Here is an 18,972-nt window from a genome sequence, read left to right on the forward strand (position 1 = left end):
TATGCGACATACAAAAGTACAATGTAACGTAAAATTAATATCACAGTATTTCTCTCTTTTTTATTTATTTGTACTGTGATGGTATTATACCGTGGTATTATTAGGTCTGCCGATACAGACACTATTCCAATACCAGAGCTCTGTTTGCTTTAATATTATCATAGTCATTACTGTTTATTTTATATGAGGATATTTTGTATCACTAGTTATACAGCTTCATGATGATGTGATATAGCAGAGGATTTTCTTAAAAAGAAGACCTGAAAGTTCAGCTACAATTTGCCAGAAGGTACATCTAAGATGTAAGCCTAGATTTGATGTTTTGGTGAAAGAATGAAGTACTTTTATTTATTGTTGGGTCAGTGGCTGAAGTTTCATGTCTTGTAAACCAGATGGCACCCCCGCCCCAAGTACATATGCCGTTTTGAGGATTGCGCATTTCCAAAATGTCACAACCACCAAAAAATAAATAAAAGTACTTAATTTACTCATATGTGGAGTCAGTCTGGGAAAATCGTCACACCCTTCCTGCCAGTCCGGCTCCTTCTGTCTTTCTGCCGCTGGCGAAAAAATCCTCATGCTCTTTAATGTGGTGCTTTTTCAAGTTTTTGATTACGTTTGCTGTATTGTAGATCGCAACAGAGCTTCCGCCTCTCGGTACAACAGCTTTGCAAACATTGCACATTGCTGTCTTGCTTTGCGTTGTTTCAGTGGACATGTCAGCGACAGTATTCCTCAATGCTCACCTGCTAGCTGGCTACAAACTACAGCAAGGATTTCTGGAACGGAGACGTGTCTCATTACGCCGCGTCTCACTGAGACATGCCTCCGTTCAGACCCCCCCCCACCCCCCACACACTCTGCAGCCAGCAGAGTAGCCCACAGCACTTGTGAAGAAGTTTCACCACACTCACAGACGGCTCCAGGATCTGAAAACTCCACAGGTTGTATCGGAAATTTCCGGTCCGTGAATTACGTTGTATCGGAACCCGATACCGATATTGGATCGGACTGGCCCCATCCCTACTGTATAACCCTCTTATCTGAGTAAGAGTTTAACCTGAACTACTGTCATTTTAAAAGTTACATCTTCAAAGTTAAAATCTGGATCAAACATGAATGTAGAGTGCGTATGCTCTAGCTGCACAAATGTTCCAAATGCTTTTCAAGGTGTTCAAATGCAGCTCGAATTGCATGAATGTCATTAGAAAGTCCATTTGTACATCATTCGTACAAATGGACAAACTTTCAGCAAAGGTGCCCAGTGGCACATGTGCCCGGCGCGCACAATTAGTGGCTCATGCAGCCGTTAATCCAATCCTTTGTGTGAGGACATGTGTAGTCTCTCGTCGGATTTTCTTTGCAAGGAAAATGGCGGAATGACTGGAGCAGCGCAACTGCATCAAATTTTGCCAGAAACTGGACGACAGCCAGGAGGAAACCATTCAGAAGATTCAGACGGCTTTCGGTGACGATGCTTTGGGCATCACACAGATTAAGGAGTGGTACAACCGGTTTAAAGACATCCACACAACGGTGGAGAGCGAGCCGCGCCCCGGTCGGCCATCAACATGCTGAAGTGACCAGATCATTTCCAAAGTGAACGCTGTGGTGATGCGGGACCATTGTGTGACTATCCGAGAAATTGCGGAAGAGGTGGACATCAGCACTTTTTCGGTACATTCCACTGTGACAGAAGATTTGGCCGTGAAATGAGTGACTGTGAAATTCATGCTGCTGCTGACGGCGAAGCAAAAGCGCCTCCGTGTTGGAAGTTTCACAGGACATGCTGTGACATGCCCACCTCTTCCACAATTTCTCGGATAGTCACACGACTGAAAAGTCAACGAAAGCCGTCTGAATCATTCAAATGGTTTCCACCTGGCTGTCGCCCAGTTTCTGGCAAAATTTGATGCAGCGCTGCTCCAGTCGTTCCGTCTTTTTCCTTGAAATGAAAATCCGCCGAGCGCACAACACGTCCTCACACAAAGGCTGCTTACCAGAAAATTATGCAATTGACAGGCGTGAAAAAGTTCATGCATGCGGAGGAAGGTTCAAGGTTTGCTCACGCAAGCACACGATTCAAATCCATCAGGTTTTTGCAAAAAATAATAAGGTCCGATACTTTTCTAACAGACCTCATACAAACAGTGTGGTACTTTATGGTAAATCGGTGTCAGGTAGGCAGTTCTCAAAAACTAAATGTCCATGCTTGAAGGAGACAAGTGAGGAAAGCCATCAAGACAACTAGAAAATTTTTTTGGCTTCTGTGAGTGTGAGTAGAGAAACTGGGAATAGTGCAACATTTTTATTTTTATTTTACACATTTTACACAAGTTTGTCTAATTTGTGGTTGTTTTCTGTTGCATTTCTGAAATTACAGAACTGCTATAAAGAAAAAGTCTTAACATTTTATTCTTTTTTTTATAAACCTTTGTAGAACAAACGCAAACACCAAACTTAAAAAGATGGGAAAAAAAATACCTGGGAATGTGCAGGAAAACTGATATTAACTGGACAGAACAATTTGACTCGCCGTGTTTTTTTAAATAAGCGGTAACTTATTTTAAAAAATTATACATATAGCTACAGCCTAATAACTTTGAAAAATAAATTAACAACTTGTATTTTTATTCTGACTGGAATTCATTTTAGTATGATGATGGGACTCATCCTGTTTTTTTGCTCCTCTGTCACATTTTGTGCATGAACATAAAACACTACATTAGCTCACGATCTAAAATTAATACTTTTAAAAATAAAGGCTTATTAAAGTTAAGAGTTCTCACCTGTTTAATGTGATTAATGCTTCTGAACATCACTGCGCGTTGACACACTGTTCTGTTCAGCCCCCTCCCCCTCTATCTATGTCTGTGACCCAGATGACTGCGTGCATACACACACAGCTCGTTCGAAAAACTCTGCATTTTAGACAGCTCTGAGCAAGCAAGTCATCCACTGCTTTTTTTGGCCGTCTTTTTTGAAAACTGACCGTCCAAATGAAGACTGGATGGCTCGCTGCTCAAAACTCTGTTGTAATCTCTGAATGGCTCAGTTATTTAAGGCGCATGTTTGTGGGGAAAAAAAAAAAGAAAAAAAAATCACAGACTTGTCGAACACTTTTAATCACAAGACAGTCTTGCGGGGGAAAATATCTACTAGACATAGGTTAATAGTTACTGGTCCATGTCCTCAGAGCAGTGGATTTCTCTACCCCTGCTAGCCCACAAGTGATGCAGAGATGAAGCCATGCCGATATGTTGAGTTTTTACATTCAATTGTTTCAGCAAAAGGTTCATTAATCAATGCCTCAATGCTCATGAGAGATTACCAGCATCTACTGGACTCGTTATTTGACTTTTAGCACCCCTACTTTGATATTACAAGCCGGAGGCTACACATCCTTTTTTTTTTTTAATTTCTTTTTGTGAGAGATGGGTAAATTAAACATACATGATATAAAAGCTACCATCCCAACTATTTTTTGGAATGTGTTGCAGATCTTAAATGCAGAAGATGTATATTAACAAATGAACCTGACCAAACAAAACATGAAGTATCTTTGCTCATACTGTCTGCAATGAAACAAAAGTCAACATAAATGTAAGAATCACTGTTATTTCCTCACACTTTCCGTATCAACTCAACTTTTTCTGATTTGAGGTTGTAAAAAAATACATATATCTTTGGTGGCTCCAGGGCAATTCTACGGTAACGGAATTACAATCTGAGCTAATCTGTCATGGTTAGATGCCATATGTCCAGATTTTGCTGCTGTTGTAATTCCGTTACCGTAGAATTGCCCTCCAGACAATTTGTATTTTGTCGGAGACTGGGCAAAAATGGCTCTAGACCAACCCACAGCTCCAGAGCCACATGTGGCTCTTGAACCCCTCCACAGCAGCTCCCTGCCCCCTGCCCTCATAAAGAATGAGGATATATGGATTCACTAAAGAAAAAAAAAATAAAAATCACACATACACGCATAAAAAAAAACTGATGTGGAGAAACTGTGCAGTGATGTTCAGAATCAGAAATCACATTAAGCAGGTGAGAAATTTGTCTTTTAACAAGCTGTTATTTTCCAAAAGTATTTACATTTAGATTTTGAGTTAATGTAGCTGTGTTTTATGTTCAAAACGTAATACGTGACAGAGGAGTAGGGGAACAGGATTATTTCCATCACACTAAAATGAACTCTACTCATAACAAAAACAAGTGGCTGATTTTTCATTTTACTTTTCACAGTTATTAGGCTGCAACTATATGGTATATTTATTTGAAAGTGACTTACCTTTCTTTTTTTTTATTCTTATTTTCAAAAAAATATGGGAAGTCAAATCAGCTTGCATTGTTCTGTTCAATTTTTCAAAGTATACCTGCACATGGCCATGTATTTTTTCCACTTCTTTATAAGAGTTTAGCAATTAGATTTGTTTAACAAAGGATCAGGATTGGCAGGCATTAGAAATCTCTGATTGCTCTTGTTTCAGAAATGCAACATAAACAACCACAAACCAGAAAAAGTCAGGACAATTTGTAAAATGCAAATTAAAAACTAGAGCACTGCACTCAGAGGCAAACCTCTGCCAACACTAGTTTGCAATTCCGCAAAACTTTAATTTTACTTTACTTTAACTTTCATTTCAATGTCAAAGTCCTGTTTGAAGTGACTTTTCATAAGATAAATTAGATGTGATCAAATGTCAGGACTATGTATTTGGTTTATGCACTTGAACTGAAGTTTTTTTTGTGGTGTTGTCAGGTTTTGGTTTTTTTTTTTTCAACTTTTTCAGTTTCTGAATTCTTTTTCAGCTAATTTCAAAGAACACTGGTTATCTTTGCCATGCACAATTTGTCATTTAGCACTTGGTTTCTGACTGATAACAAAGACGGACAAACAGGCATCAAAGTGGAACCTCCATCCAATTTTGGTGGTGTAGGTAAATCCATAATAGAAAAATGAGAGTGATTGAGGCTCTTTGGTTGCGATATAATGCAAAATGTACACCAAATGAGCTTTTTAAAATTAAATTCAAATGTCCACAATCTGGGTCCGATTGAGATCAAACTTTGGGGCATGTTTGTTTATGATATAATGTAAAATATACATTAAAATGGGGTTTTCAATGTGAAATTTAAATGGCCACAAAATCTGTAATATGGATCAGATCCTGATCAAACTCTGTCAGTCATTAAAGGATACCATCCTACATAACACCCACATATATGAAAGAAATGTGATCTTATGAATTTCTGAAAATTCAAAGTTAAAGATCATGATTTTTCCAAGATTTTTCCTGACTTTGACCTTGAAAATTTAATCAGTTCTTGACTATGGGGATATGAATCGTCAGTAAAAATTTCATAACAACATACAAATAATTCCGGGCTCCAGGTTGCTCACAAACAGACAAAAACACAAAACGGGGGCAAAAACATAACCACCTTCAACTTTGTTGGTGGAGGTAAAAAGATTCACCGTTCCGTTTCTAAACGGACATCCACAGAAACCAAAAATTCTTTCTTGTGTCTTGATGGCTCCTCACACTTGCCTCCTTCCAGCGTTGTTACTGAGTTTTTGAGAACTCCCTACCTGATACAGATTTACCATAAAGTACCACACTCTCTGTATTCCTGAATGATTGATATAAATGAAGTCCAAGAAATATTCAGTGGCTTGGAACTGTTCCTGTATCCATCCCCTGACATTTCAAGAAAACTGGCTGTAAAAATGATGACATAATTCTTATATTTCCAAAAAACTGCCCTGTCCCAACTTTACCAAATCTACCCAAACAGAAGTTACTCACCGCTACTGTAGGCGTATGGGGACTCAGCTGAGCCATCTTGTAGACTGTCCAGGATCTCGCCTTTGCCCACATCACTGTCACCAACCAGGAGGAACTTCAGCAGGTAGTCATAGCTTTTCACTGGGCTGCCCTGGCTGCCCATGGTGCCTCACATCTGAACCCACAGGTGATGGAGACCAAAAAAGGTAACTAAGCAATCCCCCCCCCCCCCCCAACACACACACACACCCTGTGTGCTCCACTCCTTAAGCCAAAACAACAGCGTGTTCGTTACGCCATGAAAACACTGATCTAGCTACTTATTTCTCCTTTAAATAGTGACTACTTTAAAGGGGAAGACCGAAAACTGATCCTGATCACCAAGAGCCTGTTTGGGGAAAAAATACATGGCAGCTGACAAAACAGCCTCTAAAATGCAAAAACATGCTACTGGCCAAAGATGATTAAATCATGATATATTAGTCTGTGTGCAGGTAGTGCTCAGAAGAAGAAGAAGAAAAAAAAAACTACTTTGTCTTAGGCAAACACCTGGTGCTGTTATCCAAAAGACAACTTACAAACAAGTACAATAGTGTCTACTAAAAGGTAAAATTTTAAACCTCCCAAAATGGAGACAAGCAAACCGTTGTTAATGCAAGATCTGTACTGTCACTTTGCAACTTTCATAAAAAGATGACTGTGGTGTTTAAACCATCAAAGCTGGGTGATGTAGCAATGCTACCTCTGATAGCTCAGCAGCTAGCTTAACTAGCTCTTCACACTGCTGCTTCAAACATTCTCAAATAAAGTCAACATAAACTCCACAGTTTTAACTATGCCACCGCTAGTACGTCACGCAACTTTCCCAGTCTGAGACGACACCCCGGAGAATTAAAAAATACAAATATGCTTGACGCGCTAATGGCAGCTAGCCAAGCCCGCAGTTTAAGTTGAACCGACGTCTGTGTAATTTCAGGCCTAGTGTCTTTTAGTCCACGCCACAGAATACCATAACGTCACGAAGCCAGGTCCTTAAAGTGTCTGTAGAAATGTCCAGCAAGCTGTACGGGCAGCAAACCGTTTCTGTCCCTCGGTCGAAATCTGTGTCGATGCAATAGATAATATCAGTCGGAGTCGGTGGCCGCGTCACCCTCCTGTGGAATCACAGCGACTTTCTGCAGCACGACAGAAACAACTGCTGCGCTCTGGTCCCTGGTCCCGCCCCCTCAACACAAGTCCCGCCTCTACGGTCAGGTGATTGGTTGTCATCTGCATATTGCTGTAATCTGTAGCAAGTATTGGGTCAAGTAATTGTCCATCAAGCAAACGCGTCAACGTTGTCAACAACACGCAGATGGTAAGAAGGAATGAACAGAACAATGACAAAAATCACGGCTTAGGCTCGCATTGTACATTGTACTTCTCGACCATGTTTGTATTTGTGTAGCACACACACTTGCGCGTATATATTCTGTGCAGTATCTTAGCTGTTCCTCGGACTGCACTCTTCTGGACAGAGACCTCCACATCTGCTCCAGCTGCTCCTTCATCCATTGGTACTTCTCAGTTTTCTTGTGCTCCTTCTTTCTGATCTTGCTGTCAGCTGGGATTGCCACATCGATCACAACTGCAGTCTTGTGATCCCTTGTCAACGACCACTATGTCTGGTTGTTTGGCCAGCAGCTGCTTGTCTCTCTGGACTCTGAAGTCCTACAGGACCTTAACCCTGTCGTACTCAACCACCTTTAGTGGCATCTCCTCTTGGGACTTGGGGACTTCCCATCCGTATGTGGCACAGATGTGGTAGACTCCTACCTCTATGGATCTGGTGCGTAGGTCTTGTTCTTGTGCTGCCATGATCAGAGCCTCTGTGCTGTACTTTAGGCCGGCATTTTCTAGCCACTGGTAGGTCTTCTTGTTGTCAGCCACTTCTTCTATCTGTCAATGGTACATCCAATGGAGGGACTTGGTCTTCCATAATTCCCCCTCCTGTTATGAGGCATTCTTGTAGCAGCTGATCTTCGGCGAGCCATGTTTCTGACATATTCATAGATGCTCCTTGTCTCATCCTGAATTGTGGCTCTGACACTCACTAATCCTCGCCCTCCCTCTTTGTGTTACTCATAGAGCCTCATGATGCTGGACTTTGGGTGTGAGGAGTGTTGTGTGGGCCGCTGAAGAGGAGGTACTGCTGGCCCACCACCACCAGAGGACACCCTGCCTGGAGTGCGGGCTCCAGGCACAAGAGGGCGCTGCCGCCTCACAGGAGCAGCCGGGGTGACAGCTGTCACTTATCACCTACGACAGCTGTCACCAATCATCTGATCTTCAGTAGTATATCAGCAAGACGACATCTCCACCTTGTTGCCGAGATATCGCTCTACCTAGGAGGTAAAGTGCTCAGCCGATTGTGTTGTCTTCCCGACAATAATACTTTGTTGCTTTGTGTGTTTAATAGCAGACAGTGAGTATTTACAGCTGGAGACTGTGTTGCACTTTTTCCCTACCTCTTTGATAAGTACTCACACTCCTGCACTTACCAGTTTCTGATGAGAGGTGGAGGTGGTTTTCCCACCATACGTGTTGCTGGGTGCAAACGCATCCACATCTAACTGTTTTTTGTTCCTCGCCAGCAGTACCAGATCCGACAAGCGGAGGCAGTGGCCACCTGGGAGTTCGGGACTTGGCGGCTCCAGTATTCCCGGGGTTCGGTGGCGGAGGAAATCGTGTGGTTCCGGTTCTGCTTTAGACGGACGTCTCTTATCTTCGAGCCTGCCCACGTGACACATTTTTGTGAATTGACTTCATTGCTTACTATTGTGATCTGCCGTGTTTGTTGTGCTTATTCACAACAGTAAAGCGTTGTTATTTGACTTCCTCCATTGTCCGTTCATTTGCGCCCCCTGTTGTGGGTCCGTGTTCCTACATTTTCACAACAAGGAGTTTCCATGTCTTGACATCAGTAGCATCTATCTCCTCCTGTGGCCAGCTTATTATTATCCCAGCTGGGTATCTGATGAGTGGTAGGGTGTATGTATTGATGGCTTGGATCTTATTCCTACCATTGAGCTGGCTTCTCAGCACCTGTCTTACCTTCTGGAGGTATTTGGTTGTGGCTGGCCTTCTTGCATCTTGATCATGGCTTACATTGGCTTGTGGGATTCCCAGGTACTAACTGTCCTGTATTACCACTATCCTCCCTTCTTGCAACTCCAGCTCCTCAGTCTAGATCATGTTCTTTCTCTTTGCCAATAACTGGCTACACTTATCCACTTCAAATGACATCCCAACATCCTCACTGTCGATCCTGGTGAGGTGGATCAGTGGGTCAAAGTCTCACTCAGTCTTGGTATAAAGATTGATGTCATCCATATACAGGAGGTGGCTGATGGTTGCTCACTCCTGAATTGATATCTGTTTCTACTTCTTGTGATGAGTTGGCTGAGGAGGTTGAGGCCTATGCAGAACAGCACTGGGGACAGTGCATCACCTTGGTATATTCCACACTTGACGGTGACTTGTGCTATTGCCTTGGAGTTGGCCTCCAGTGGTGTCGTCCACAGTCTCATTGATTTCCTCATGATGGTTATCAGTGCACTGGCAGAATTGTATAAGTGAGAGTCACACAGCCAGTACTCTAGGCATTTCCCAGGAGAGAGTTCATTCAGTTTTGATGGAAGAACTGGGAATGATGAACCTTACAGCATGATGTGTCCCAAGGCGTTTCTTTGCTGATCAGAAAAGCACGAGGTTGCAGATGTTTAGGGAGAATCTTCGGCTTTTTGAGGCAGATCCGAATGACTTCATGCGACGATTTGTGACCATGGATGAGACCTGGGTCCATCACTTCAAACAGAGTCCAAACAACAGGTGAAGTAATGGAAACATGCAGGTTCTCCCCCCTCAGAAGAAAGCCAAAGCTGTCTCTGTCTTCTGGGATTCTGAGGGCATCATAATGTTGAACTATCTCCAGAGCTTTAGACTATCTATGGGTGGTATTATGCTTCCCATTTGTAGCACCTGAGGGAGAAAATTAGCAGAAGTGGTGTGGAATGCTGCGACAAGATGTTCCATTTCATCAGGACAATGCTCCGGTCCAAACGTCGGTCATCCCAATGGATGCCATTCATGAATGTGGCTTTGAACTTGTTCTGCAAACAACTTGTTCCCTGATTTGGCTCCTTCAGACTTCCATCTGTTTCCAAAGATGAAAAGGCATCTTGCTGGAACATTACAATAGGGAACCGCAGTCTTGTTTGAACTCCTGCGTGATATTGTGGGATTTGACCACTTCCAGGGACAGCCTGCACAAACACAGAATCACTTTTTACTTTGAACCTGGAACCTTCTGCACTGAAACCAAGCGCATTAACCACTTGGCCACCAGTGACTGACAGCATGTCATATCATGGCAATGTTGTGGGATATATAATGTTCTTAGTGTCTCTGCTGATGTTTCCCAGCTCTATTACATTTTACCCATTTAACAGTTGGGGTTTTACAACCTAACGCCCCTTGCTTCTTGGGATGCATATCGACAGTCTGCATGCTGTACACAGCAAGGTACATTGTAAATCAAGAAACACCCATCTTAACTTGCATGCAGTACACACTGGCCCATATGGATTCTAATTAAAGTCTACCCTCACCATCCGCTACTATGTAGTAAGTAAAGTGTGATGCTTGCTAACTGACCTGAGTACCATGTGAACTGTGAAAATAAGGGCTCCAGTAAGGCTGACCGTGTGTGTGTATGTGTTTGCGAATGTGCGCTTTCAACCTAAGGGCCCCAGTGACCTCCCCCTTGGTGCCCCCAGTCAGCATACCAAATTTGGTGTTGATTGCTTAATTTCTTTGGCTGTACATAGTGAACACAAACCGTGCCACATACATACATACGAGGTCTATTAGAAAAGAAACCGACCTTTTTACTTTTTCAAAAACTATATGGATTTGAATCACGTGTGATTGCGTCAGACAAGCTTGAACCATCGTGCGCATGCGTGAGTTTTTCCATGCCTGTCGGTTGCGTCATTTGCCTGTGAGCAGGCTTTGAGTGAGGAGTGGTCCACCCCCTCGGTGGATTTTCATTGTCAGGAAATGGCGGAATGATTTGGGCTTTTTTTCCATCAGAATTTTTTCAGAAACTGTTAGAGACTGGCAGCTGGAAACCATTAGAAAAATTTATCTGGCTTTCGGTGAAAATTTTACGGGCTTCACAGAGAATAAGTAGTGTTACTACAACTTTAAGGATGGCTTTAAGGACGCTCGGTGCGCCGCGCTCCCTGCCGTCATCGAGAGCCACAAACCACCGGATCATTTCTAAATGGATGGCTCTGTGGATCCGAGACCGTCGTGTGCACTTTCTCTGGTTATCACAAGAGCTGGACATCAGCCATTTTCCGGCAGATTTCACTTTTAACAAGAGATTTTGTCATGGAAAGCCGAGCGGAGGCTTCGCGCGTCACGACCGATTTGCTGATGGAGCGAGACAAAGGAACACCTCCATTTTGGTCTCACAGCACAGCTTTGAGAAGGCGTTCAGACAGCTGTCGGTGGTTTTTTCATCGAGTGATTATCCAAGAAATTGTGGCTGTGCCTGGACATGCCAGAACATGTCCCGTGAGGCCTCATCACGGTGTTGCTTTGTGCCATGCGGCAGCGCCGCGACGCGCGGAATTCCTCCGCACGTCTGTCTCAATGTTCCAAAAAAGTGCTGATGTCCACGTCTTTTCACAATTCCTGTGCTAGTCAGACGATGTCCCGGATAAAACACAGCGTCCAGTTTGGAAATGAACGGCACATTCCACTGTTACAGGAGTTTTTGTCATGGAAAGAGGAGCGGAGGCTTCGCGCGTCGCGGCGGTGCCGCATGGCGCACAGCAACGCCGTGATGAAGCCTCACGGGACATGTTCTGGCATGTCCAGGCACATCCACAATTTCTCGGATAATCACTCGATGGAAAAACCACCGACAGCTGTCTGAACGCCATCTCAAAGCCGTCCTGTGAGACCAAAACGGAGGTGTTCCTTTGTCTCGCTCCATCAGCAAATCGGTCGTGACGCGCGAAGCCTCCGCTCGGCTTTCCATGACAAAATCTCTTGTTAAAAGTGAAATCTGCTGGAAAATGGTTGATGTCCAGCTCTTGTGATAACCAGAGAAAGTGCACACGACGGTCCGGCTCCACAGAGCCATCCGTTTAGAAATGATCCGGTGGTTTGTGGCTCTCGATGGCAGCACGGAGCGCGGCGCGCCGAGCATCCTTAAAGCTGTCCTTAAAGCCATCCTTAAAGCTGTAGTAACAGTCCTTATTCTCAGTGAAGCCTGTAAAATTTTCACCGAAAGCCAGATAAATTTTTCTAATGGTTTCCAGGTGCCAGTCTCTAACAGTTTCTGAAAAAATTCTGATGGAAAAAAAGCCCAAATCATTCCGCCATTTCCTGACAATGAAAATCCGCCGAGGGGGTGGACCACTCCTCACTCAAAGCCTGCTCACAGGCGAATGGCACAACCGACAGGCGTGGAAAACCTCACGCATGCGCACAACAGTTCAAGCTTGTCTGACGCAATCACACGTGATTCAAATCCATATAGTTTTTGAAAAAATAAAAAGGTCGGTTTCTTTTCTAATAGACCTCGTACATACATAGATTACCTTATATATATATATATATATATAGAGAGAGAGAGAGAGAGAGAGAGAGAGAGATATGTGTGGATCCATAGGGTCTAGATTGGGTAGTGTTTATAAAATAGGTAGTTTCTATAATGAGTTGGAATGACGTGTGAGTCCAGAATGTTTTTAGGACCTTAGACCTCAAGTTTTTTGAGGAACCCAACCCTTTTTTCTGTTAATTATGTAATTTTGTAATGGTAATTTACTGTCTTAATGTATTTATAAATGGTTTAGGTTATTGTTATCATATACACACTATTCTTACATCCGCCAAGGACATAATAAAATCATCTGTATTTATTTATTTGTCAGTCTGTTAGCAGGATTACATCAAAACTACGACACAGATTTTGACAAAATTTTCACCACAGTTACATTTTTGGCCATGGAAGAATCCATTCAATTTTGGTGGTCCTCTGAATCCGGATTCTGGATTAAGTTTCAGTTTATATAGGCTTTGAAGGATTACCGTTAGCAGGATTACGTTAAAACTACTGCACGGATTTTGATGAAATTTTCAACACATATACATATTAGGCCATGGAAGATTCCATTAAATTCTGGAGGTGATCTGTATCCGGATCTGGATTCTGTATCAAGTTTAAATTTATATAGGCTTTGATTCTCACCAGATTTGCACAACAGACAGATATTAGGGTATGGAAGACTCCACTCAATTTTGGAAGTGATCTGGATCCAGATTGGCGGACACCAGAAATCTCTGATTGCTCTTATTTTTATTACATCCGCCAAGGACGTAATAAAATCATCAGCGTTTATTTATTTGTCTGTCTGTCTATCTTTTAGCAGGATTACGTCAAAACTACTGCATGGATTTTGACAATTTTCACCACAGATAAATATTAGGCCATGGAAGAACCCATTAAATTTTTGAGATGATCCAGATCTGGATTCTGGATCAAGTTTCACTTTATATAGGCTTTAAAGGATTACTGTTAGCAGGATTATGTCAAAACTACGGCATGGATGTTGATGAAAGTTTCAACACCTATAGACCATGGAAGACTTCATTAAATTTGAATCTCACCAAATTATCACCACGGATACATATTAGGCCATGGAAGACTCCATTACATTTTGGAGGTATCAAGATCCAAATCCAGATTCTGGATCAAGATTTCACTTTCTATACTCTTTGAAGGAATATGTAAAAACTACTTCAGGGATCTCACCAAATTTGCACAACAGACAGATATTAGGCCATGGAAGACTCCACTGAATTTTGGAGGTGATCCGGATCCGGATTTGGTTTATAGATCAAGATTTCCCTTTCTATAGGCTTTCAATGTTTACTTCAAAACTACTTCACAGATTCTCACCAAATTTGCACCACAGATAGATATTAGAGCATGAAAGACTCCACTGAATTTTGGAGGTGATCCGGATCCAGATTGGTGGACGTCAGAAATCTCTGATTGCTCTTGTTATCAATATTATTATCAGAATTATTATTATCAGTATTAATACTTCCATTTTGTCGGGAAAATTATCATTTCTTTAAGTTGATTGCAGACCCTGCAGCAGGTCTGTAATCAGCCACTTCTGTAATGGCTCTGCTTTGAAGCATGAAACAATGAAGCAGTGCTCTAATCCGCTGCTTCGTTGGTTCATTGCTCTGCTGCTTTTCAGAAGCAACAAGTCCGCTTCTTAACCCCTCTCAAAACATTTAAAAATGTCAATTGTGAGTCACTTTTGTGCAGATTAAAGTCACTAACATGGACTCTTGTCTTGTTGCAAGCAAGAAACGAGAATTGTCCTCCGTTCTGTTCGCACAGCTCTAAACGCTGCACCACTCTCTGCCGCCACGTTAGAGTCCGGTCGAAATGAATAACTTCAAAGTGAATCACCGTTTAAATCAAATGATGCCTCTTTCCAAACACAGACAACAGACTAAAACATTTTTTCCTCCCAAAAGAGACGGCCTGCGTTCTTTATGAATTACATTGATGTTGACATGCAGCACCGCCGGCTGTAAGCGATCAGCTCAGAGGTATGGAGTTAGATTTGTGGCATTAATGTCTGCTTTTGACAAAAACTACAGATTTTATTTTTATTTATGTCCAGAGATCAAGGATCCAGTGACCACTTTCATATTTATTTACTTTAAGACTCAATAAAATGTTGTCGACCTAGAAAATCTGTAAAGCCTACTTTTAGTACACAGAAAATTCACAAGCGGTATTGATAAGCGGAATCAATAATGGCATCGATATTGATAAAGTCTTATCAATACCCATCCCTTATTATTTATGTTAAAATGTGTTAGTTATGCCTAAGATGTTTAAAAGATTTTTTTTAATTATGTTTAAAATATGACAAAAGATAAAAATAGAAGAATAGAAAGTTCTTTAAAAACACGTTTAAAATGTTCGAAAAGAGTGTGAAATGTGTGAAAGAATAGAAAGTTATTTAAAAAACATGTTTAAAATGTTTACAAAGGCTGTAAAATGTGTAAATGCATAGACAGTGACTTAAAAACACACAATGACTTTTAAAATGTGTTTAAGATGTAAAAGAATAAAAATAAACATACAAAGATATTGAAATTGTGTGTATGTGTGTCCGTGGGGTGTCATTTGTTCTCTGAGGGGGGCTCATTTTCCCACAATTTGAAAACCCCTGATATACTGTAGATGATTTACTGCCCCCTGCTGGAATGATGTATGAGTCCAGAACGTAAATGTCAATGTTGATTGTTCAGTGTTGTTAGGTAATATAAGTAGCTTCTCTAAAAATATTAGTCCTATCACTGTTCAATTTTGTCACCATTCATCCTTGACCCAAAATACATAAGTAAATCAAACAGTAAATGTCAGCTCTCCACGCACAGCTTTTTGTCTTTCTGCAATCTGGTGTAAGCAGGTGCTTTTAATTTGGTAAACAGAGACAGTGGCGGTAGACATTAAAAGCACTACACATTTCACTCATGGTACCAACATGACACTTAACTCACTCATGTTAACAGCAACATAACACTTAACTAAACAAATTCAGCTGCAAAACACAGTAAATCAATAACACTAACAACATTGTTAAACTAACATAATCCACAGTAAAAACATTTAAGAGCCAATATTTTTAAAGTTCTGGCAGGTTTAGATTAGGGTGTGATTCAAGCCGACTCGGATTTCAACGAAATGTGGCTCAGAGATGGAACCTACCAAGAAACTTACTTTCCCAAAATTTCTCAACCAAAACCTAAATGGTGACCTTGACAGGGGTTATCAAACTTCAAGTAAAAACTGATATTTCATTAAATACCCATCTTTCAAGTGGTGTAACATTCAGCACAATCAAGTCCCCAAGCTAGTTTAACTATCAAATGACATAAGGCAAACTCTTTCATTTTATATACATATTTGGTTGGGGGATCGATGGCGCTGAATATAGGGGGCACTCAAAGTCTGGTCATTTTGCGAAATTGACTGTATTTAAAGGCTCATAACCCTCTGCGCCATCAACAAATACGAGGTCTGTACGAAAAGTATCCGACCTTATTATTTTTTTAAAAAACCATATGGATTTGAATCATGTGTGATTACATCAGCCAAGCTTGAACCCTCGTGGGCATGCGAGAGTTTTTCACGCCTGTCGGTGACGTCATTCGCCTGTGAACACGCCTTGTGGAAGGAGTGGTCCAGCCCCCTCGTTGGAACTCCTTTGTCTGAGAAGTTGCTGAGAGACTGGCGCTGTGCTTGATCAAAATTTTTTCAAAAACTGTGAGGCACATCCGAGTGGACACCATTCGAGAAATTCAGCTCGTTTTCGGTGAAAATTTTAACGGCTGATGAGAGATTTTGGATTGTTTCTATCGCTTTAAGGACTACTCACGGAGCGGGACGTCACGCAGCGCTCCGAGGCGACGTCGTCATCCTGTTTCAAGCTGAAAACCTCCAAATTTAAGCCTCTGTTGACCCAGGATGTCGTGAGAGAACAGAAAATTTTCAGAAGAGGTCGGAATCAGCAGTTTATCCGGACATTCCACTGTTAAAGGAGATTTTTTTTAATGAAAGACGTGCGGACGGATTGGCGTGCCCGCCACAGGAAAAACTCCTCCGTTGGAAGCCTTAAGGACAAGTTGGAACATGCCCTGCTGTTAAACAATTTCTCAGATACTCACTCAACTGAAAGCCACCAAAAGCCGCCTGGATTTTACAAATGGTTATCAACACGGAGGTGTTTTTCCTGTGGCGGGCTGCGAGCCGTCGCGCCAATCCGTCCGCACGTCTTTCATTAAAAAATCTCCTTTAACAGTGGAATGTCCGGATAAACTGCTGATTCCGACCTCTTCTGAAAGTTCTCTGTTCTCTCACGACGTCCTGGGTCAACAGAGGCTTAAATTTGGAGGTTTTCAGCTTGAAACAGGATGACGACGTCGCCTCGGAGCGCTGCGCGACATCCCGCTTGGTGGGAAGTCCTTAAAGTGATAGAAACAATCCAAAATCTCTCATCAGCCGTTAAAATTTTCACCGAAAACGAGCTGAATTTCTCGAATGGTGTCCACTCGGATGTGCCTCACAGTTTTTGGAAAAATTTTGATGAAGCACAGCGCCAGTCTCTCAGCAACTTCTCAGACAAAGGAATTCTGACGAGGGGGCTGGACCACTCCTTCCACAAGGCATGCTCACAGGCGAATGACATCACCGACAGGCATGCGCACGAGGGTTCAAGCTTGGCTGATGTAATCACACGTGATTCAAATCCATATAGTTTTTTTAAAAAATAAAACTGTCGGTTTTGTATAGGCCCTACTCTATCAAATGCAACTGAAAAAACATTGTGGTCTTGATAGCGTTGGCCACCAGGGGGCACCAAAGTACTTGACTTGCCCAATTTTGAGGATGTTTAGTGCCACCTGGTGGCCCGCGCCATCAGCCTTTTTTAACTGAATTTGCAGAAGTGGATAATCCAACATCTCTACTTTAAATAACAGTTGGCAGAATTTTGGGGACTCCTCTTATATTTATTTGATACCCCTTTAAAATCAGGTCATTGGTCAGACATTTGTCTCTCGATCTGCGTCAGCTGCACAAGAGTTCATGCCTGACTAACTTGAAGATACCTCAAATTGCCTTTTCCCTTGGCAGACTTGAGGATTTAGGTATGGGGGAAATAACTTCAGGAAAATTCTTATGTTCTATTGAAAAGGACATGTTCATAAGCTTGTTGCCATAGCAACTAATACCAATACACATGTATTGGATTGACTGTACATAACGGAAGGAGAATCAAAAGAAAATATCAACAGTTCATACATGCATTCATGTGGTAATTCACGCAATTGGGTTAGCAAGCATGCGTTCATTGACCTGATTAAAAAGGGGCATCAAACCAGTATAACAGGAGTCCCCAAAATTCTGCAAACTGTTATATAAAGTAGAGATGATAGTTTATCCACTCCTGCAAATTTTGTTAAAAAAGGCTGATGGCGTGGACCACCAGGTGGCACTAAACTTCCTCAAAGTTGGTGGTCAGCGCCATCAAGACCCCAATATTTTTCAGTTGCATTTGATAGAATATGGCCTATATTTGTTGATAACATTGAAATCTGGTTGGGGCCTTGATGGCGCAAGGGATTATGGGCTTTAAATACAGCCAATTTCGCAAAATGGCCAAATTTTGATCACCCCCTATATTCAGTGCCATTGATCCCCCAATCTAAAATATATGTAAGTGGAAGACTTTGTCTCCATAAGTCATTTGATAATTAAACTGGCTTAGGGACTTGATGGCGCTGAATGTTACACCACTTGAAAGATGGGAATTTAATGAAATATCAGTTTTTGCATATTTTTGCCTTGAACTTTGACGACCCCTGGCAAGGTCACCATTTGTTTTTCGGTCGAAAAATTTTGAGAAAGTTCGTTTCTTGGTAGGTTCCATCTCTGAGCCATGTTTTGTTGAAATCAGAGTTGGCTTGAATGACAGCCTGCCTAATCCTTAAAAAATATTGGCTCTTAACACCTCAAACGACTGAACTCCCATGGTGAATTGCAACACAATTGTTTACTGGTTAAATAAAATTGCTAGTTTCTCACAAAATATTTGTCCTATCAACTTTCTGTTTTCACAGCATTCATCCTTGACCCAAAATACATAAATGTACCAAACAGCAAATGTCAGCTCTCCCCAGGTTTTGTGCGATCAAAGCCACACACACACACAGAGGCCACTTGGCTATTAATATATAGATACATGCACACACACCCACACAGACAAAACATTGCTCGGTTCACACCTCAGTTTAAACATCACTTTTCAGCAGTGGTGGGCACAGTTCCGATAATCTGATAATTATCAAAGATAATGTTTTCATTATCAGATTATCTTTTTAGATAACTTTAAAAACCATTATTGGACTAATTATCTTGCGATAAATTTTTGTCCGATAATTTTTAGACCGATAACGTGGTAAACAAAGCTGAACAGCTACAAACATTTAAAAAATTTAAAATCAGGTGAGCACCTACTTGTTAAATATT

The 18,972-nt window shown here is 41.7% G+C and overlaps 1 protein-coding gene across 3 annotated transcripts in view; it reads right to left on the minus strand.

The window, feature by feature from the left end:
- Positions 1–18,711, minus strand: part of rab40c (RAB40c, member RAS oncogene family) — a 72,808-nt gene extending 54,097 nt beyond the window's left edge. The window contains exons 1-3 of one of the 3 annotated variants that reach the window (XM_034190530.1): positions 18,695–18,711; positions 9,142–9,149; positions 5,814–6,004 (exon numbers count right to left, since the gene is read on the minus strand). In XM_034190530.1, coding sequence (XP_034046421.1) covers positions 5,814–5,955 — 142 coding nt within the window. In that variant the 5' untranslated portion in view covers positions 5,956–6,004; positions 9,142–9,149; positions 18,695–18,711. Of the gene's footprint in view, positions 1–5,813; positions 6,980–9,141; positions 9,150–18,694 lie in introns of those variants that run through there. The other 2 variants (XR_004565652.1, XM_034190531.1) reach the window with 2 other exon arrangements.
- Between the last annotated feature and the right edge of the window lie 261 nt (positions 18,712–18,972).

The sequence above is a fragment of the Thalassophryne amazonica genome, chromosome 16 (assembly GCF_902500255.1).
Source record: "Thalassophryne amazonica chromosome 16, fThaAma1.1, whole genome shotgun sequence".
Taxonomy (NCBI): Eukaryota; Metazoa; Chordata; class Actinopteri; order Batrachoidiformes; family Batrachoididae; genus Thalassophryne; species Thalassophryne amazonica.